The sequence below is a fragment of the Hemicordylus capensis genome, chromosome 1 (assembly GCF_027244095.1).
Source record: "Hemicordylus capensis ecotype Gifberg chromosome 1, rHemCap1.1.pri, whole genome shotgun sequence".
In the NCBI taxonomy this organism is placed as follows: Eukaryota; Metazoa; Chordata; class Lepidosauria; order Squamata; family Cordylidae; genus Hemicordylus; species Hemicordylus capensis.
In genome coordinates, this window is record NC_069657.1 from 310,860,155 (window position 1) to 310,882,390 (window position 22,236).

At 42.2% G+C, this 22,236-nt stretch overlaps 1 protein-coding gene and 1 long non-coding RNA gene across 10 annotated transcripts in view; one reads left to right on the plus strand and one right to left on the minus strand.

The window, feature by feature from the left end:
* Positions 1–1,255: 1,255 nt before the first annotated feature.
* LOC128341035 (uncharacterized) lies at positions 1,256–15,162 on the minus strand. 2 transcript variants are annotated; one of them, XR_008314156.1, is made up of 3 exons: positions 15,023–15,162; positions 13,357–13,461; positions 1,256–8,806 (listed from the first exon to the last, which is right to left on the minus strand). It is a non-coding gene; the product is annotated as an uncharacterized LOC128341035 (long non-coding RNA). The 2 variants fall into 2 exon arrangements; XR_008314155.1 differs by lacking the exon at positions 15,023–15,162 and adding an exon at positions 14,780–15,016.
* BCKDHB (branched chain keto acid dehydrogenase E1 subunit beta) overlaps positions 15,134–22,236 on the plus strand; it is a 147,683-nt gene continuing 140,580 nt past the window's right edge. For 6 of the 8 annotated variants that reach the window (XM_053287042.1, XM_053287043.1, XM_053287045.1 and 3 more), the window contains exons 1-2: positions 15,134–15,272; positions 18,577–18,654. In XM_053287042.1, the coding sequence (XP_053143017.1) occupies positions 15,134–15,272; positions 18,577–18,654 (217 nt within the window). Of the gene's footprint in view, positions 15,273–15,434; positions 15,576–18,576; positions 18,655–22,236 lie in introns of those variants that run through there. The other 2 variants (XM_053287049.1, XM_053287050.1) reach the window with 1 other exon arrangement.

Below are 22,236 nucleotides of genomic sequence, written 5' to 3' on the forward strand. Positions count from 1 at the left end.
CTCTCTCTCCTCATTCTGCCCACATGATGCTAGGAAGCAATTCCAAATGCCATGAAGGCAGAGGAGGAGGAGAGGGAAAGAGGTGGCGGTGGACTGGGAGAGGAGAGGTGGAAGCAGGTGTAGGTGGAGGCAGGGGGGTAGTGGAGGCAGCAGGTGAGTGGGCATCACTGCTCCAAGTCAGGGGGAGGCGCATGCAGTGAGGCTCCGTGCTGGTGTGTGTGTGTGTGTGTGTGTGACTTTTGTGCCATTATGTGACTTCGTGTGGGCCAATTATGAGAGTGTGCATGAAACAGGATGGCCAGCCCAGGATCAAACCTTTATGATTTGCATACAATACTGGCTGGGAGCTTCAGGCCATGATCTTGATGATATAAAGTCACCTATGTGCTGGTCTTGGGGATGATCCTATTTCTATTTCAGCACTGAAAAGCGTGGACATTCTACATACCTCACAATTCTACCATCTCATTCAGTTGGATGTGTAGACCAATTTTTTTTTTAATCAAGTGAATTAATCACCACCTAGAGATTTCTATATTAGGTGGTATAAGAAAGAAAGAAAGAAAGAAATTCACAGCAAATGCACGGGAGAGCAGTAAAGGCTAAATTATACTACAAAAAAAAAACCTGAAGTCATAATGTGAATTATGTAGTTATAGAATTAAGAACATAGAAAACATGTACACATTTTTAGAGACAATGACTGAATCTTGACCAGTAAAGCATCAGTGCAACAGGAGAAACCCCAGTATAGCACAGATGTTTCTAAGGAATTCCAGACTAATGCTGCAGTGGTGTGTCTTTGTGTGTGTGGGAGAATTTCAGCAACCTCCACTTTCCCCAGAAGCCTTCTGTTCCACCTGAACATATGTCCCTGAGGGCTATGTGATTTTCAGGGGCATATTTTGGGGTGTCACATAGTGATTTCTGGGGGAGAGGAGGTTATCAAAATTTGCCCCCCTTAACTCAGCAGAGAAGTTGAGTGAGTTGAACTTTTCAGAAGCACTGATGCTTCATTAGTCAGGATATCATCCAGGGAATACAGACAGAGATTAATAGATCATTGTGAATTCTCTCTCTCTTGTACACACACAGCAACAGCAGCACTATGCATGCACACATGCACCTAAGCACCCATGCACAGCCCCCTTTCTCCTACTTCACTAGTATTCAATTGGTGCCAAGGACAGATCACTGCTACACATGTGACAATGTGCCCTGATAATCTAGTACAAAATGCAACATTAGCTTATGATGCTCATTCATTTCATTTATTCACAGTCAATGACCAAATAAGCACTACAGCAAAAACCAATACAATAACATAAGTAAAATTTAAAAACCATTTTGCAGACACCTTATTTTACATGCCTTTGAACAAAAACAAGCAATCCTATGGGTGACTTCTTCATGCTTATCTTCTAAAAAATAAACAAATGTTCCTCAGACCAATCCAAGTGTTTCTTTTGATAGGGATCAATCTGAATAGAACGAGCGATATAAAAAGAGCAGTTGAACAAAATATGTGTTACTGTTTCCACCTCAGCAGCTCCGCATGGGCACAAATGTTCCTCCAAGGGGGTCCCTCAAAATCTGCCCTACAAAACAGCTGAAGGGAGGACATTAAAACGGGCTTGAGAAAAGACTCTCCTCAGCCTGGGTGTAGGCAAGTGTGTAAGGTATGCAGCTGGCCTTGGGTAATTTGGGAAGCCAAGATAATTGTAAGCTTATGATGCTGATGAGGACAACAATTTGTGACAATAGGAGCAGCTATTGGTATGATCCATTCTGAGTAGTTTCTTGTATCATTATGGAAATCCTCTATGTCACTTAAAGCTCTAACATATTAATAAATAAACAGAATTTCAATTCCTGACCTGGAAGTCACTGTTGGGGTATTTGAGGAGAAACATTAAAGTCACCACACAGCAGAGTATGCTCTGGTGGTAAATAAATTTAGCCCAAGAGATTATCTGGAGAAATTAGGTTGAGTTAAAAAAATAAACCCAGAGATGTATTACGAAACTAAAACATCACATACTGAGAAAGCGCCATTGAACAACATATCAAAACAGGCACTAGCCTTCATCAACAACTGAATGATTCTACTCTAACTGACCATGACAAGACCTATTAACATCTCATCACGCCTCTAGTGGCCAAAAGAGCTTACTGTGGTGTTAAGAGCAATGCTTTAGTATTCTCACTTCTAGTAGTTACACCAGACGCTTACATGGTGTTTTAACTTATTGCAAGTTGGGTAGGAGTCAAGAAGGCGCTGGTGTAACAGCTTTTGGAGAGCTCTTTGCTCTTATTTTATCTTAACTCTCTGTATTTTGGTTTTGGAGCTTTTTGATCTTGACAGCTACGGACTGCAATATATCATTTTAATGGTTGCTATCAGATAAGTTTTATTTACTACCAAGGAAGCAAGATAATTAGTTCCGTCCTTGGGTGAGCTGTTTTGCCTGTATTATCTCTTGCGGCATACTGAATGTTATTGGAACATGAGAAACAAGAAGAGAATAAGAACTTCCCCTGAGGGACTTATTAATGCCAGGAATAAACAACCTAAGCAGCCGAAAATCGACCATTTTTTCCCCTTTGAGCAATGTAGAACTTTGCAATAGACTTGTAGCTTTGGAAAATGATGTGCTGCTTGGAGTTGGTTACAGCTGCTGAGAATTTAGCTGCTCATGGGGAGGACTCTGACTGTTCTGGCATTTCTGGTGTTTCATCTGAGCTTCTCTCCTGTATGGATGTGGGCAAGAGGGTGGAAGACCCTCAAGACCCTTTATTAAGTTACTCCATGCTTACAACAGAGATATTGTTGAGTATTTTCCAGAAAACTTATTTAATTTCTGATAAATTGGAGTCTGTTAAAGAGCTTTTGCAGGCACATTGTGGAAAGAACCTCAATGGTAATCAGAAACGCTAAGAAGAGTCAATAGACTTCAGTGCAGTGGCAGGACAGCTTTTAATGGCTCAGCAAGTTTTGTGGCAGTTTTTACAGACAAGACACAGAGGGTTGCACAAGGAAAGGATTGTAAATCTGCATGTATACAATCAGAGTACCATTCCAATCAAGTTCTGTTCCCTAATCAAATTATTTTAAAAATAGTAAATAATAGATTAAATTATCGATGCTGGAATAGTTTGCATAATCACTTCATTAAGCAAATTACTGCATTTTAGACTCACACACGTGGATCTTAGTTATGAGATATTGCTGTCTAAAGATTATATTGCAAGTTGTAACATGTTAATGGAATAGCAATGCAAGATTTCTGCTCACTCACTATTCCTTATTTTTCTGTGGCATCTTGTGGTGTATCAGGGAATTACAATTGCAACTGGCGTACAAACTAGGGATTTTGAAGATTCAGTAGGAATTATTGCATCCTATGTTACTATTGCTAATTACTATTGCTATAAATTGAACAAGAAATGGCATCTGTAGCTCCACAACAGTGCCAAGATTGAATAGACTATTCTAGCATATATTTGCATAAATGTGCACCTTTTATCCTGGATAGCTTTAAGAGAGGTTTGGATAACTTCATGGAGGAGAGGTCTATTGACGGTTACTAGTCGGAGGGCTGTGGGCCACCTTCAGCCTCAAAGGCAGGATGCCTCTGAGTACCAGTTGCAGGGGAGTGACAGCAGGTGGGAGGGCATGCCCTCAACTCCTGCCTGTGGCTTCCAGCGGCATCTGGTGGGCCACTGTGCAAAATGGGATGCTGGACTAGATGGGCCTTGGGCCTGATCCAGCAGGGCTGTTCTTATATTCTTATCTCAGGAAAAAATAGTTTGCAGAATTGAAATTCAAATGTACTGTATGCACTACAGTTATTGTACTTTTGAAAGCCCCATGGTTATCTATAGTTTATAATAGAGGAAAATCATTGTTCAAACACTGGGAGACCAAAAAGGGAGGCCACACTAGGAAATATTTACTAATAGGTTCATAATATAACATTGCTGTTTTTCACTTAGTAGGTTGGAAAGTTACTATTGTGATGCTCTAAATGCCTTGGTCAGCAACTATATTTTGCTGGAAGACTACTTTAAGAGATAGGGTAGCATCTGGATAAAATGAATAGAGAAGGAAATAACAGTATTGTAAATTTACTACAGACTGCCATCTCAGGGAAAGAATGTGGATGATACTTTCCTGAAACAAATTACATATGTTTCAAGGAAACATGAATAAGTAGTAAAGGGGAACTTCAGCTATCCTTGTACCTGTTTGAAGACCAATTTTGCTAAGCACCATATCTCCAACAAATCCCTGACAACATCCTTGCTGACAACTTCCTCTTTTAGAAGGTGAAGGCAGAGAATATGTTATCCTTGATGGTTAATAGGGAAGGAGAGCCCTAACTAATAGGGAAGAGAGCCCTAACTAATAGGGAAGAGAGCCCAAGATGGGTGACAGTTACTGAAGAAAAGTTGATAAAAGTGTAGTCACAAATCATTCCAATGAGGCAGAAACAAAGGAGACATCTAAAAAACTGTCAAAAAGCTTAGTGATTAACTGAGAGGGGGGCACATATAAAAGACTACCACCACTACTACAATTTCCCCATCAGGAAAGGTTGAAGGAACTCAGTAAGAAAGGAAAAGAGAAGACTTGGCGGGGTGTGTGTGTGTGGGATGGACATGACAACACTTTAAATAGCTGAGGGAGTTGTTTTCCTCACTGTGATATAATGCTTCTTCACCACTAAAACATTCATACTTCAAATGACAGTTCCTGCCTTTCCCCGCTCCTGATTATACCTCCAAAGCTTCACATAATAGCCAGAAATAAATTGTACCTACAAGCTGTCCTGGAAACAACAGTCAGGACAGAACGCGAGTGTGTGTGTGTGTGTAAAAATCAGTCACAACTCCCTGCTGCAGGGGTGAAGCATCAGTGGTCTGGCATGCCCCTTAATCCGCCAATTGCACTTACCTGGTTAGTCTTGCTTCCTGTGCTCAGCAGCCCACTTCCGGCCATTTTTCTGGTGTTACCCCTTGCCCTGGTATTTTTTTCTTTAACATTCAAAACTTTGACTTATATCATTTATATTCCTGATATTGGAGTGCTACATATGCACTTAATATGGGCATACATTAATATTTACATATATTCAGTAAATATTGTCCCACTTCCCCCCCCAAGTTTTTCTGTTGATGTTGTTTAGAGAATCTACACTCAGAACACCTCAGAAACAACAAAACCCAGTACCCCATGGGTTAGCAACCCATGGGGGTGGTTGGCAGCCTCTGTGCACTAGACTACCACTTACTCTGGGCCACCCCAGCGGTTTACACAGAGAAATAATAAATAAATAAGATGGATCTCTGTCCCCAAAGGGCTCACAATCTAAAAAGAAACACAAGACAGACACCAGCAACAGTCACTGGAGATACTGTGCTGGGTGTTGACTTGCCAGATTGATACCTTGTTTCCTGGTCTTTCGCCAGAGGTGTGAAGCTTGTACCCATCTTTGTATATATACTTTGAGCAGACTCCATTTTGGGCTGCTCTGTTTGGAAACTTACTTCCCAGAGCCATTCTTTCTTTTACTCTGCAGAGGCAAATAAAGATTTGAACAGTTCTCCTCTTGGTGTGGATTAATTGGGCATTTCACGCACCAGGTAATACCCGGATTTACCAATATCAGAGACCCTAACTGTCCCTATCTGACTTTTTAGTTAACTGTCAACCCTATTTATAACCTCCTGTTCCCTCCATCCTAAAGTCCCTCCCTTAGGAATTATCCACTGAGGTACCCAGATTCAATTCTTCTTGATTGACAGCTTCTACTTGCCAATCATCCCCCCCGCCCCCCAAAAGGCTTCATCATCAACATCTCACCTCACAGGACAGTTGATGGTTCTGCTAGAGGCTTCTGTGGGCCCAATCCCAACCACAGAAGCAGCAACAGGTGGAGATCACTATGGTGACATAGTACTTGCTTTTCCTCCACTTCTTCCTCCTCACAGGGGAGTTGTTGGTCCTACAGGCCTCTATGAGGAAATGAAGGGCCCACTCCAGGTTTTTCCCCTCATTTAAAAAGTTGATATGTAGCACATCCCAATTCTGACTACTTCTTCAAACTTTTCCTTTCCTCCCACTGAGGTAGAAAGAATGAAGTGAGTTTCCCCTAGGATCTGTAGTGGGACTGGTGGCTTTTAATTTCTTCATAAATGATCAATAATAATAATAATGATGATGATGATGATGAAAATGATTGACAAAATGATTTTAGAAAATTGCAAGAGAAGAAAAACCAATCAAAGTGTTGCATGGATCGACTACAAGAAAGCCTTCGACTCATTGCCTCACACATGGATACTAAAATGTTTAGAAACAACTGGTGTCAGCAAAAACATTCAGATATTTATTAAAAAAGCAATGAGCATGTGGAGTACACAGTTAACAATCAATGGCAAGACACTTGGACAGGTTAGCATTAGAAGAGGTATTTTCCAAGGGACTCACTATCTCCTCTGTTGTTTGTAATCGCCATGACCCCACTTTCACAAATACTAAACAAAACAGGCCTTGGATACCAAACATCTAAAACATCAAGTCAAATCAACCATCTGCTGTACATGGACGATCTGAAGTTGTATGGAAAGTCCCAGTCAGAATCAAATCACTGCTAAACACTGTCCGTAGATTCAGTAGCGATATAGCAATGGAGTTTGGACTAGACAAGTGTGCTGCATTAATAATGAACAGAGGAAAAATAAGAAAAACAGAAGGAATAGAACAACCCAATGGAAGCAACATCAAGAACCTGGAAGAGAAAGAACATTACAAATACTTGGGCATTCTCCAGGCTGATAAAATTGCACACACTGAAGTTAAAAGAAAAATGGGAAGTGAATACATCAGGAGAGTTAGAAAAATCCTAAAGTCCAAACTCAATGGCGGGAACACCATACAAGCCATAAACACCTGGGCTATACCTGTTACCAGACACACTGCAGGAATAATAGACTGGACTCAGGCAGAGCTAGAGACACTAGATCGTAAGACCAGGAAAATCATGACCATCAATCATGCTCTGCACCCCTGCAGTGATGTAGATAGGCTATACCTCCCTCGCAGCTCAGGTGGAAGAGGAATGCGGCAAGTCCATCAAATAGTAGAGGAGGAGAAAAGAGGCCTTGAAGAATATATCAAGGACAGTGAAGAAGATGCACTTCAAATGGTCAATAATGCAAAACTATTCAACACCAATGAAACAAAGCAGGCCTATAAGAAAGAACAAGTCAAGAACCGAGCAGAAAAATAAGCCACTGCATGGTCAATATTTGCACAATATAAATAGAAAATCAGACATCACCAAGACCTGGCAATGGCTTAAGAACGGCAACTTGAAGAAAGAGACAGAGGGTTTAATACTGGCTGCACAAGAACAGGCACTAAGAACCAATGCAATAAGAGCAAAAGTCAAAAAATCAACAACAAAAAGCAAGTGCCGCCTTTGTAAAGAAGCAGATGAAACCGTGGACCACCTAATCAGCTGTTGTAAAAAGATTGCACAGGCTGACTACAAACAAAGGTAGCCGGGATGATACACTGGAACATCTGCAAAAAATACAAGCTACCTGTAGCTGAAGATTGGTGGGACCATAAAATTGAAAAAGTTGTAGAAAACGAAGATGCAAAAATATTATGGGACTTCCGACTACAAACAGACAAACATCTGCCACACAATACACCAGATATAACTGTAGTCGAGAAGAAAGAAAAACAAGTTAAAATAATCGACCAGGGGATAGCAGAATAGAAGAAAAAGAAATTAAAAAATCACAAAATACAAAGATCTACAAATTGAAATTGAAAGGCTGTGGCAGAAAAAGACCAAAATAATCCCAGTGGTAAGTGGTGCCCTAGATGCAATTCTAAAACAACTTGAAGAGCACCTCAACACCATAGAGGCCACAGAAATCACCATCAGCCAATTACAAAAAGCAGCTTTACTGGTAACAGCCTATATTCTGCGACGATATCTATAATAACTGCAACAACACTGATAATAAAATTCAGCCATCCCAGGTCCTTGGGAAGGACTCGATGTCTGGATAAAACAAACCAGTCAATAACACCTGTCAAACTGTGTAAATAAATAATAATAATGATGATGATGACTTAATTATTATGACTGTGTAACAACAGCAACAACAACAAATAAATAAATAAACATTTATACCCCGCCACTCCAGTACATTACTGCTCGGGGTGGCTCACAACATTTATAAAAGTTTCAATATAAAACCAGACTAATAAAATTAACCAAATTAACCAAGTTAAAAATCCAAGCTAAAACCACAACCAAAATTAGCTTTTAATAATAAGGGATGAGCAGGGAGATTTCCAAATGATACATATTCAGGATGGTAAAAACCAAAATGGATTGGGAAGACCTCCAAAAGGAAGAGGTCCAGAATTTCTCTCTGTGTGGGATATATTTTGCTAGAAATCCAAAACAATTCCAGCAAGAACGTGATACGGCACAGGTGTAAAGTGGTATAACATCCATTGCAGGATTTTAGAGCACTATTTAATAACCCTGAGGTTGTACAAATGTGTGGGAGTGGTTAATTATATATTCTCAAGTACATATTATCAATGAATAATAAGAGGATTATGTTGCAGGGATGATGTAAGCCACAATACAAGATTAATAGCTTTAATCAATTGAAAAAAAAAAAGTACAATATAGCCTGTAACACAGGATTAATAATATATCAAAATCCTGGATTTCTCTGTTGTTTCTGTAAGGGCAGCTCTCATTTTCTCCTGGCACAGAAGGAAAACAATACTATCAGAACTAGGAAGTTTAATCTCCTGCTAATGAAATTGTCTAGCCCTATTTAGAATCTATGGCACCAACAGAATTATGATGTGCATTTCAATGCTAATAAATGCAGGGTATATTTATTTATTTGCAATTACTACATTATAACACAGTGCATGGCATGTGTGCAGCCATCATGGACATTCTGTAAATGTTTCTGCAGCAACTGTACCTTTCATACAACATCAGAACACCTGAAGAAGGAAGAAGCCAAAATGTCTTGCAATTATATTTCTGTTAATCAAAAATAAAGTTGTAGAGATCTTTTTAAAGAGCATCCTTCTGGGATCCAGAAAATAGTTGTATGGAATTCTATTTGCACCTTTAAAAATTATCTGTCTGTCTCTCAAAGCAAATGAAGAGGAACAACCAGCACCCTCTAAATGGGTCCCTACATTAGCAGATGTGGGCCCTGGGGCTGGTGGTGGGGGAGAACCCAGTAGCTGAGTAAGAGTGTCCCCCTCTGTGTCAGTGGGCTTGGGTAAAGCAGAGGGGGAGAAAGCGAATGGGAGGAGAATGCAGGAAGGGGGACAGAAAACCAGGGACAGAAAGCAGAAGCAGAAAACAGGGAGAGAAAAAGCAGGATATGCATTCCCCCTTCCAAACAAACAAACAAGCAAACTATTATCTAAGCTCAAACTTACTGGCAGCCCTCACAGACCCTCACAGGAGAGATTAGTGTATAAATATATAGATGTTAAATTAAACAATATCTTTAATTATCCTTTTGATTTGTTTTAAGCTTTTTATTTATTATGTTGACACCACCAAACTAAATACTAATTTGGGTTTCTAACACTAACTTTGGTATTGCACCCTTGTGGTAATGTGGGGAGAATTAAATAGAGACAGTTGAAACAGTTCCAAACCAAAGAAAATAACTTTATTCTTGTATAATAGCTTCAGTGGTTTCTTATTCGCTACAATGTAGTGTCAAATGCATAACGGTTCCCAAGACAAAGTAACAACCTTAGAACTGGCAAGACTGTACACCACCTCTTATATTTCAAACTCGTATTCAAACTCAGGTACTTACAGGTGAAACTCGGAAAATTAGAATATCGTGCAAAAGTCCATTAATTTCAGTAATGCAAATTAAAAGGTGAAACTGATATATGAGACAGACGCATTACATGCAAAGCGAGGTAAGTCAAGCCTTAATTTGTTATAATTGTGATGATCATGGCGTACAGCTCATGAAAACCCCAAATCCACAATCTCAGAAAATTAGAATATTACATGGAACCAAGAAGACAAGGATTGAAGAATAGAACAATATCGGACCTCTGAAAAGTATAAGCATGCATATGTATTCAGTACTTGGTTTGGGCCCCTTTTGCAGCAATTACTGCCTCAATGCGGTGTGGCATGGATGCTATCAGCCTGTGGCACTGATGAGGTATTATGGAAGACCAGGATGCTTCATTAGCGGCCTTCAGCAGTTCTGCATTGTTTGGTCTCATGTGTCTCATCCTTCTCTTGGCAATGCCCCATAGATTCTCTATGGGGTCAGGTCAGGCGAGTTTGCTGGCCAATCAAGCACAGTACACTGTATACTTTTCAGAGGTCCGATATTGTTCTATTCTTCAATCCTTGTCTTCTTGGTTCCATGTAATATTCTAATTTTCTGAGTCACTACGATAATCTAATTTTCCGAGTTTCACCTGTATATAAGATTGTGTCAGTACATCAATAAAGGCTTTACTGCCAAATTACTGGCATGACTGTTTAGAAATAACAAGCTTCTTTAGACTTTCAATACTTTTACTGTAGGGATGTGCATGAATTGCGATTCAATTGTGCATGGGCGGAGGCCATGTGTGTGCCACCACTGCTCTATGGCAGCTGCGGAGCGTGCTGCCCAAACAGGAAGCTGTGGTGAGTAGTTGAGGAACAGGTATGGAACTGCTCTCCTCCCTTTTAAAGGTGCTGGGGCTGTGCTGTGAATTGCTCTTTGAATCTGAATTAATGCACATTCCTACCTTACTGGGATACAACCCTCCTGGCTATATATAATCAGCCATACACACCCAGCATCTACATTTGATAGTCAAGCTTGCTCTACAGAGGTCATGCCTAATATGTAAAACCTACCCTCTAACCCTGCAATTCTACCCTCAGTCCTGCTCTAGAGAACCTAACCAGAGATTCTCTCTCTAGCCCTAACCATCCCTATCTGAATCTGTCAGTGAACTCCAACTGAATTTTATAGCCACCTGTTCACTCATTCCAAAGTCCCTCCCTTGGGAATTCTCTCCAGAGGAGGTTTTTATTTTATTTTATTTATTTAAATTTATATCCTGCTCTTCCTCCGAGGAGCCCAGAGTGGTGTACTACATTCTTGAGTTTCTCCTATTTTTCTGGCAAAATATTCTTAAGTTTAAATTACACCCATCCATTATGAGTATTACACCCATCCTGTTTCAGCTTCATTGGCTACCGGTCTGCTTCCAGGCTAGATTCAAGGTGCTGGTATTGACCTTTAAAGCCCTGGACCGCAGTCGCCCATATGAAGCTGCCAGGGCCCACCGCTCGTCATCTCAGGCCCTGCTCATGGCCCTGCCACTAACAGAGATCCGGTTGGCAGGGACTAAATACAAGGCCTTTTAGGTTGTGGCCCCTTGGCTTTGGAACACTCTCCATGAAGAGCTTCGCCATGCTCCCTCCCTCAGTGTTTTTAAAAAACATCTCAAAACGCACCTTTTTAAGGAGGCTTTTTAATGCTCCATTATTGTTTTGTTATATCTGGTAACTTCTTTAGCTTTTTATAATTTTCAGTTTTAATTTGAACTTAATTGTGGTTTTTAATCTGACTTCTTAAAAAAATTTAGTTAATTTTATTACTTTTATTGTATCTGTGTCTTATCTTATTGCTATGAGCTGCCCCGAGCAGTAGTGCACTGGAGGGGCAGGGTATAAATATTTTAAATAAATAATATAATAAATTCCTCTTGATTGACAGTGTTTACTAGCCAATCACCACGAATAAGAAACCAGAAGCAGAAAGTGGGAAGAGAAAAGCAGGGTTTGCATTCCTCCTTCCCACCAAACAAGCTAATATCTAAACTTAAACTTACTGGCAGCCCCAGCAAATCCTCCAAGGCAGCTACTACTCAAGCTATTTCAGTTTCTGATTCCTTGAGGGCAGCTCCTGGCAAGAAGCCCCAAGAGGAAGGGGGAAAAGGGTTAAAATACACATGCTGGTTGCTGCAGGGAGTGTATTCCTCCTCCGCCCCGCCCCTTTTTTGTCATCTTTTGGTGGGGATGCCTGGACATCTCCAAGAAACTGGGAGCTGCAATAGCTTGGGGAGCAGCTATTCTGGCAATAACAAAAAAGAAGAAGTTACAGGGATAGAGAGAAGGGGATGGAGGAAGCTCCTTGCCTAGGAGGATTCACATTCTGGGCCTGCCTGTAAGCTTGAGCTTAGATTCTAGCTTTTTTGTTTGTTTGGTGGGGGTTTTCTGCTCAAGTTGGTCTATTTCCAGAATGAAGATACTTCTCTAGGCAACGTATCTTTCCCCCTTTCCCTCCCCCCACCAAACAAACAAGCAAACAAACACACCCATCTCTAGAATTAAGCCTTGACAAAGGTTATTTACAGAGCCCAACAAAGAAAGGAAACAAAAGAATTTGGCATTTGGACATGCTGAAATATTTGCCTCATCTGCTGGATCTTGTGGTCTCAAATTGCCTCCAGCTGTTAGAAATTCCTGTTCTAGAATTGGAAAATACTTTACAGAAATATATATTATATACACTGTGTGTGTTTGTACATTCCCACCCCCCCCGCCACACACAGCCAGAAATAACCTGGCAGCCTTACCACTCATTTGTATATTTGAAAGGAGCACCACTGCTTTGCCATGATCCCATCTATTCTTGTGATAGGTGGACAAGAACCAAGCTGCCTCTATGAGATGCTGCTACTTCTCCTGCAGTCTCCACACCACTGAGCCTGAGCTTTAGCCATCACCAAGGAGTGCATCATAATAGAGAAACCGAAGGCAATGTCACAATTGCCACCTACAGAGGTAGGGGCAAAATGTCATCCTTCAGCACTGGGGAGAGTTGTAGCTGGTGGGCACTTATTTACACTACAAACATATATGTATTTTATACCAGTCCTATCCTGGGAGTTTTAGTTTGAACAGAGTACTGATAACTGTAAGGTCCCCAAGTCTAGCGGTTTCCAAACTTGGGTCCCCAGATGATGTTGGACTACATCATCCCCAGCTGCAATGATGAGAAACCATTGTGGCTGGGGATGATGGGAGTTGTAGTCCAACAACATCTGGGGATTCAGGATTGGGAACCCCTACTCTAATCTTTTTCCACAGCTGTGTTAGTCCATTGTGGCAAGAAACATCCAACAGCAACAGTGTCCAATAACAACTGTAGCTTAACATCTGGGGATGCAAAATGGGAAACCCTGACCGAGCCCACACTTCAACTACAGTTCCCAAGGTTCTGTGGGGAGAGGGAGCGACATACCAATTTAAATCTATTATGTGTCACGCTTAGCATTTTGGAATGTGTCAGGAGGAGAGGAATTCCACTTCAGCAGCGGATGCGATGTGAGTCCCTAAGCACCAGCATCTGTTTAGAAGAGATGAAATACAAATTATGGGTCACTCTACACATGGCATTTTAAATACATCATCTCATCACCATGCTTAACTGTCATGCTTTCTTAGCAATCTCTTGAGAGTATAAAATATCTGTTTCAGTTAGGATGCAGAACTTGTGGTTTTTAATACATGGGATTCCAAAGCCCTTGCTCATGGGTCCTAATCAGGCCAGGGGAAAATGTGTGTTACAGGCAGACTGTGAGGTGGGGAGATGGAACTGAAGGATCAACTCTGGAAGCTGCTTCATCAGGGCAAAAGAGGTTCTGATTGCCTTTAGTTACAAATGGAAGTCTGTTGTAATTGGATCTTAGGAAGCCAACATTAAAACCAAAACCAAACCAACCAACCAGAGTGACAACCCCAAATTCACCCTACATCTATAATAGGGGAAGACTGGATTTCAGACTTGGCAGATTTTAATTGTGAGGCTTCTACTCTCTGCACAGCTCTCCATATTGACTTGCAAGGAATATGCACACACACAAAAAACCAGAAACAGGCTGGAGTCACTACTGTCAAGACAGTGGTAGCACGAGAAAAAAATTGAGGAGGGGCACAGATAGGGCAAAATGCATGTATGGGTGGGTGAGTTACATCTCACGTATTAGATTTCTGAAACAGAAATGGGGTGGCAGATTGGCGGGTGTGTGTCAAACTACTTGTCTGAGGAGGTACTTGCCCCCCACATTGGAGTTGTTAGTCAAAATGAATTTAAAAGCAAAGAGCCACAAATCGTCCCAATTTTTCTCTGGAGAGGGGGCATTTTTAGAGAGGACTTTTAGCTCACTTATCCTCTGGAATGGAGGATGTACGTTTACATATCGGCCAGATTTACCTTGAAGTCCCTGTGAGCTACTGGGGAGCCCTCCACATTATTCGGGTTTTTCATTAGGCATTGAAACATAGTCCAGTTTAAGTCTGGAATTTTTAAAAAATCCACTCTTTGCATCGGTTTTTTGGGGACAAATTCAAACTCACAGTAAACCCACGGTAAAGCCTACTGTCTGAAAATGCAATAATAATAATTTTAAAAACCCTATTCCCCCCCACCGCCCCGCCTTTCCCCTGGGGAAACCGTCCCCCCAACTGTTTCCCCTAGGCCTTCATATCTCTAGAGTAAGGAGAAACTATTGGATGCACCACATTATGCTCGAATTTTTTAAAAAAGAAGCGTTTTCATAAGAAAAACACTGGAGAAAGAAAAAGAAAGAAAATAATCGTTATTTGTATTGTCTGTTTTGTTTCAGGAGGAGGTGGGGGAGGAAAGAGACACGCTGATGCTCAACCTCAGCTATGCTAAAACCTAGATTTCTCCATTGTTTTCAATGAGCAGCTGCTCTCGCTTCCTCCCCGGAAGACGTTTAAAAACGTCTTTCGCCCAAGGCAACTCCCCCAGAACCCCTACTGAGCCCACGAGACCGATCCCAGCCTCCGCTTTACTTTCCTTCGCTCTGCGGTCTTTCACACAACAATCCCACAACATCCGCCCCAATGAAAAGAATTCTGATTGGCCCATTCGCCACTCATACCGCCGCCAATGAGTGCCCGACGCAGGCCCCCCGCCTCTTTACAACGTGCTCGCGCCCTCTGCCTCCAGCGCTAACACAGCACCAGGCGGCCGTTTCCTCCTAACGGCCGACATGGCGCTTGCCGGGCTCGCGCTGTGTAGAGCGGCGTTCCGTAGACCTGAGCTGCGGCTGTGCTTCGTTAAGGGGTCTCCGCCCCGCAGGCACGCGGCGCACTTCACTTTCCAGCCGGACCCGGAGCCCACCCAGTATGGTGAGCGCTTCGAGGCCGGCTCCAGGCTCCCTCTCTCGTGGTGGAGGAGTCTGCATTGTGTGGGGTGGGAATTATAGGGATCGTGAGGGTAGGAGAAGAGGCGTTTCCGGCTCTTGCCCTCAGCGACCCCTTTCGTAGTCTCCAAGAGTCGAATCGGGAACTCTTGAGTCTGATACACGCACGCGGAAAACTGAAGTGGTAGAGTACATCGCACCATTGTAGGGGGCCGGGGGAGAATCGCTTTTTGCTTGCACTCCTGTACTTTTTGTTGAAGTGTCTCCAAGTAAGCAGCTAGTGCATCAGGTAAAGGCGAACCTAGAATTTCCCCCCTTAAGATGCTAGTTTTCTATTTGCCGGAAATCTTATGTGGGGACCACGCAGGAACGGTAGCCCCCCCATTCTCCTCTAAAATGGTACTGCCCATTCTACTAGCTCAGCAGCTTTCGGCTGCATGTGCATAGCTGCCCTTGGGTTACTTTCAAGCTACGGCTTGAAACCCTCTATCAGTATGGTGCCTTATCTTGTGACTAGTGCAAATATAAAAAGAGCGTATTTATTTTCGTGGTACTTGCTTTTCTCCTTTCTCAAAACCGGGGTTGTCCTCCTACCAGATTGGAGAATACTGCAGAGTAATGCGTGATGCACTGGCAAAGGGGTGGGCAGAAGGGCACTTAATAGTTTGGGCAGAAAAGGGAATTGGGAGGTGTAGACCTGCTGATTGCACTCTTCATCTTCTCACAGGCATTGGCAATCTGTCCTGATTCTGTGTCTGCCCTAGCTGGAAGAGACTCTTCCCCAATTTCTTCTTCTTCTTGGTCTAATCTTAAATCTATCTAATTAGAAATACCACCCTTGAATTCAGTGGGGCTTGTTCTTGGGTGAGAGGATGTGAGATTGCAGCATTAGAGGGGTAGAGTGTTCCACTCTGGGAAAGGTGGGGTTTTTTTGGTGATTTTTTTTTTTTTTTGGTCCCTTTGGAGTTCAATTCCTAAAATAAAATCTCTGTTCTGTTTATGTTGCTGCTGGGGAAAAATTGAGATGACTGAAAAGCAAACAAAGAAAAAAAGTGGGTGGAAATAACACTGAAAACTAGGAAAAGTCACCTAAGTTGTAGTGTGAGCATCCACCAATGCCACTTCTGGAACTCTATAATGGTATCTATTCGCTGTGACTTGGCTGCATGAGAGGGCCAAAGACATACTTGCAGAAAAAAGAATGTTCGGAATACTTCCATGTACTAGGTTGAATTCCTGAAAATGTGCCCTATGGGGCTTCAGATTTGGCCTGTAAGATCACTAATAGGGATTATCTCAATAAACATCAGAACAAGAACCATTTTAAAATTTTGTGTTATTAATGAAAAGGTTTACATACTGTCCTACCTATACAGACACTCAGGAGGATGCACAACAACAATCACACAAAATCAGTTCATTATAAAATCAAAGTATAGTACAGAATATAGAACAGCCGCAGTTTTCTAGAACCATTCATTACATGCCTGTAAGGTAAAATGTGCCGTTGAGTTGGTGTCAGCACCTGGCGTCCACAGAGCCCTGTGGTTGTAGTGCCTGCAAAAAGCATTTTCATGATCCTCTGGAAAGTGATGATAGAGGAGGATAGGGTGACCTCATAGGTATGTAGAACTATTAGTATGTAGAATGGCCAGAAATAAAGGAGGATGGCTAGCTGGGCAAAGATGCACCTTTTAAAAGTGGTGATTCTTTTATATTTGGCGGGGGATAGCTGTTCCTTACAACCCTGTATGGCCACTTATTTATATTGTTTGATTTTCAATCTAAATTGCTTTGAGGACTCCTGTTGAAAAGAGGTATATAAATATTCAAACTACTACTATAGTAACTCCTATATGCTGCGCTGGCATAAAACTATACATGCTTGAACTACAGTTGTGTATGGAAGATGGTGGTAGAATTGTGGTAAAACAAGGCACCTTGTATTTCAAATGCATGTTCATATTTCTAGTCTAATATGTGGAAGATGTCCTGATGAGCATGTTTTCGTCTCCTCCTCAATGTGTGAGGATGGACAGGAGCAGTATCATCTGAATCTCCATAGTCAGGTGCAGGAATGTGTGCCAGAAATAGTGTAATCGTGTCTCTGTGCATATCCGATAAAGGATGTACAGAATGTTCCGAGCTCGGAACATTCCAACTTGAAAAAGGCCATTTTGAGTGTGCAGAGTTCAGAACACGATGCTCTTCAAATGAAGGGCCTGTTCTTAGCTCGGAATTGAATAACCCCATTCCGAGTTGGAAAGTTTTGAGTGTTCAGAGTGCAATTTTTTATTCCAGAATGGTCCTCTTCTGCCCTCTGTGTGGCAGCCATTTTCATAGTCAGCGCCACCATGCAAAATGGCTGCTGCACATGCACAGAGACCAGAAGAGTGCCATTTTGGTGTCCAAAATGGCACTTGGAATGTTTTGAGTGTTCTGAGCTTGTTGCATTGGACCAACTGGCTCGACTGATTGTTCTGACGGAATGTTCTGGGCATTAGCGTTCTGTTCTAATATTGCACATCCCTAATGTTCAAGTTAGAACACTCGGGGATGGTGATGCTTCATTCTTCCATTATATGCCTATCTCCTTTATCCTTATTTGTTTTTACTACTTCATTGTTCATTGCATCAAAGTACATGAGAATAACTCATTTATGAACCATTGTTCTTTGTAGTTTCTAAGAGAATGAGCTGTGAATCATGACTTCACCGTTTGAATCTTGGTTCTGTCATGAATTTGCTAGGTGGCCTTAAGCCACTCCCTTTCAGCCACCCAGTTGCAGTATGTGAATAATAATACTTAACTTTGCAGGGTTGTTTTAAGGATTAAAACTAGGATAATGCATGCAAAGTGCTTTGCCCACACAAAAACGTTATATGAATGCTATGCATTAATTATCAACTTGTGGCTTAGCATCATGCAGTAAGAACTTCCCAAAGACACTTTTTGCTCAATGTGGCTTGAAATGTGACCTTACAGAGTTTGATTCCTGATGTAACAGGAGCTATAGGAATTGTACACATTTTATATATAGCTATGGGCAATCAGACATTGATGACTGCTGAGCATTGCACACCAAAACTTAGTTGCCTTCAACTCCAGTCAGTATAATCATGGACACTTGATGAATAGATGGTGTAAAAGAACTGTTAATAGCTGAGGGCTGTGAGATGTTTTGTTGGGTCACTGCAAGTGATGAAGATGGTTGCTGCCTTTGGGGGCTGAAAGCTAATATTTCAAGTACTTGGTATTTAACAATAGCTTTATTTAATCTCTTTGACAGGTCAGACACAGAAAATGAACCTTTTCCAGTCTATAACGAGTGCCTTGGATAATGCCTTGTCTAGAGATCCAACTGCAGGTATAGTTTTCTACTGTAATATCTGTGGCGATTCTCTTTTTTTGCAGCCCCCCTTCTTTTTAGCACATTCTCTGAAACTGTACATCTGAAACACGTAGCTTGAATGTCATGTCACTGAATGTCACCACCCCAGAGAGCCAGTGTGGTGTAGTGGTTAGAGTGCTGGACTAGGACCGGGAAGACCATAGTTCAAAATCCCCATTCAGCTGTGATTCTAGCTGGGTGACTCTGGGCCAGTCACTTCTCTCTCAGCCTAACCTACTTCACAGGGTTGTTGTGAAGAGAAACTTAAGTATGTAGTACGCAGCTCTGGGCTCCTTGGAGGAAGAGCGGGATATAAAATATAAATAATAATAATGTTGCATATCAAGATGAATTCACTTGAGCTCTGTATTAAAAAAATCTCTTGTAATTCCAGAACTTTCAGGTGTTTTGAAAACTAGAACATGTTTCTAGAAGGAATATTCTATTTCTTCTAATAGCTGATACAGCTGCCCCTCACTTCTCTTTCCTAACCATTTTAGAAAAGGAAAAAGAGGGTGTGCTCTGGATCAAAACCACAGCATAGAAAGAAGGGGTTTAACACTTTTACCTGATGCCATTTTCCTTCTGAAAATAGCTTGTTTGAGAGCAAATAGCAGCTTGGGCAGCAATTTTTAATAAGGAAATGGTGCAGGAAAGGCTTAAAGCCCTTTCTCTGCACTGTGGTCTCAGTCTGGATCAGAGCTCCCATGCCTGCTTTTTGTAGTATAATCTATATTATTAATTCTCCAAGACGAGCCATGCGTGGGGACGTGGTAGAAAGGCGATTGGCTGATAGAGTTTGCAAGCAGAAGAACCTGATTGGGCAGTGTGGATTCCATATGCAGATAGGGAGAAGGAGTCTGTGAGAGCAGACGCACCATGGTGATTGGGCAGTGGGGATTCCATATGCAGATAGGGAGGAGGAGCCTGTGATGGTTAAGGTCAGTTGGTATGCAACTGTTACGAGCAGCCATGGTGGTGGCAGCAGCGAGGAATGGCCCGGTCAACCACTGCTGCTGCTCCTGGGGGGAGCAGCAGGAGCGGGGCTCAGGTGAGGAGGTCTCTGGGGATAGGGGGCTGTAGCTTGGCCAATAGGCGGCAGCAATGCTGCAGCCACAACCAAGAAGGGGGCGAGCGAGGAAGTGCGCCGCGGGGGGGGGAGCGCGAGCGCGCCGCGGGGGGGACCGTGCCCCAGGGGGGAGCGCGAGCGTGAGCGCCGCGGGGGGGGGGAGCGAGAGCGCCGCGGGGGGATGCCACAGGCTCAGGCTCACAACTGCACGGATGCTCTGTGCGGGTTCAGCTAGTATCTTTATATTATGTAACATTGCAGTTTTATGGTACAAAACCGAAATGTCTTGAAAGTGTAGATTTTGGCATATTTTAATTCATCCAAGAAATGTTATTAGAAAAGTGAACAATGAATGACATGTTTTTCAAAAAGCAGGAGTCTGTGGCATCTTAAAGATTAATAACTTTTGGGTTGCATGCATTTTCATAGTTTAGAGTCCATTTGTCAGATGCAGGTTTTTTTTTAAAGTCACTGAGCTCTATGCTCACAGAGTTAGGAAAATCTATACGTTGGGCTTTATTTTTTATACAAGATCTTACATGGTAAAATCTGGTTTTGCCATGAAAGGTCCTTCATTTAGGGCTCTCAGAATGGCTCAAGGAGTTCTACTAAAACTTTAGGTTGAAATCTGTTTAAAAGGGAGGAGGGAAATACATTGTGTTCTAGTTCTAGCAACACTTTCTTAACTTCCTAACTACAAACATTGGCTGACATCCAGGCTAACTTTGTATGCACCCAAAACCACTGCATATGCACAATGGGATGTGAACGAAACGCTTTGAGTTGCTCCTGCCGAATTGTTTCAGTGGGGGCGAGCAGGTCATTTTAACAGGAGGAAGGCAGATCTTTAACAGGTGGCAGAGGAACAACAGAGGGGCAGGTGGGACCTGCTTCTCTCCTGTTAAAGTGATCACTCTCCACCACCCTCCCGCCCCAGATGTGCATGAAACATTTCATGCACATCCCTAGGAAAGGAAAGTTTGTTTTGTTGAGTCAGTGTCAACTCCTGGCGACCACAGAGGCATATGGTTTTTTTGTTAGAATTCAGGAGTGGTTTGCCATTGCCTTTTACCGCACAGTATGAGATGATGTCTTTCAGCACCTTCCTAAATCACTGCTGCCCGATATAGGAGCTTCCCATATTCTGGGAAACACAGCAGCGGGGATTTGAACCAACAGCCTCCTGCTCTCTAGGCAGGTTACTTCCCTGCTGCGCCCTTAGGTGGCCTGCACATCCCTAGGAGAGAAGCAGTTTCCCCTGATCTTCCCTTTCCTCTGCAGTCCACTGTGCCTCCCAAATATATGGGAGAGGGCCCTCCCCTCGCCCCCCCCGCCCCCATTGTGTGTGCCCAGTGTTTTTCAATTCATGCAATGTTTGCCTGGAATATCTGGGGATAAGCTAAACTGAACTCAGTAGAGCCTACTCCTGGACAGCATGCATAGAATCAGCATTAGCCACATTGAGCATTTGTTTAACAAAGAGTCTTCTCTTAACTGTAATGAAACCTTTCCATTTCTAATAACATACTGAATGATTTTATTTTTTGTTTGTTTCAAGATGTTTGCTCTAATCTTCTGAAGTTTAGAGAGCTAGAATTGTGAGCTTGAAGCCTCATTAAAAGACTAGCTGTAATGAGCAAAAATAAGATAATCAGTCCTGCCCTGAAATACTGTCAAGAGTGTCTTGCCCAGCACCATCATGGATCTTGTTCAATAGCAAAAATAGTACCATTTCTTTTTAATGGAAGCAAACTTTACTCCATAATTGTGTAGGCAGAGCTTTATCACTCATTGGATTAGTATTGTAGAATATAGTTTGCCTGTGGAAAATCAGGTCAGTAAACTCAGACATGGTCCAATTTTACTGAAATCAAGGGGTTTGAAGAGAGAGCAAACTCAAACTTGGACAGCTCAGTTTTGACTGGACTTCTCTGGCCTCTTTCCCCCGAAACTGGAGCTTTCCAGAGCTCCAAATGGCTCTTTTTACTTTTTACTTTTTAACCAATCGTGGCTGTCGGCGTGGTGGTGGGGGGGAACCCATCTTCTGCCCTCTCTCTGCTTGCCTGCCCATGCATATCTCACTTTTTTAAAGTAAAAAAAATTTTTAGCCCATTTTTAACTTACAAATGTAAGCATCTGATTTCTGGGTTTCTCCTGCGATTCTCTGGTGTGAGGTTAGTTCCCCTTAGAGTCTTTGTTATCTTACTTCTCTTGCGACTCTCTGGTGTTGCGTTAGTTTTCTTCTGGATTCATGGTGGGTATCTACAGCTACTTAATCCCCCCCCCCCCGGTTTGTCTGACTTCGGCATTGTTCCTGACTCAGATCCCGAAATTAAGAAGGTCCCAAAGGACCCAGAACCAGAATTTTCAAGCTTTGATTAGATCAGGTTGGACCCAATCCTGACTTTTCTGTCCATGCACAGGCCTAGGAAAAGGTATGCAATGTTGGGGAACTGTCAGGTTGAACTTGAGATTCTTTTTAGTTGTCA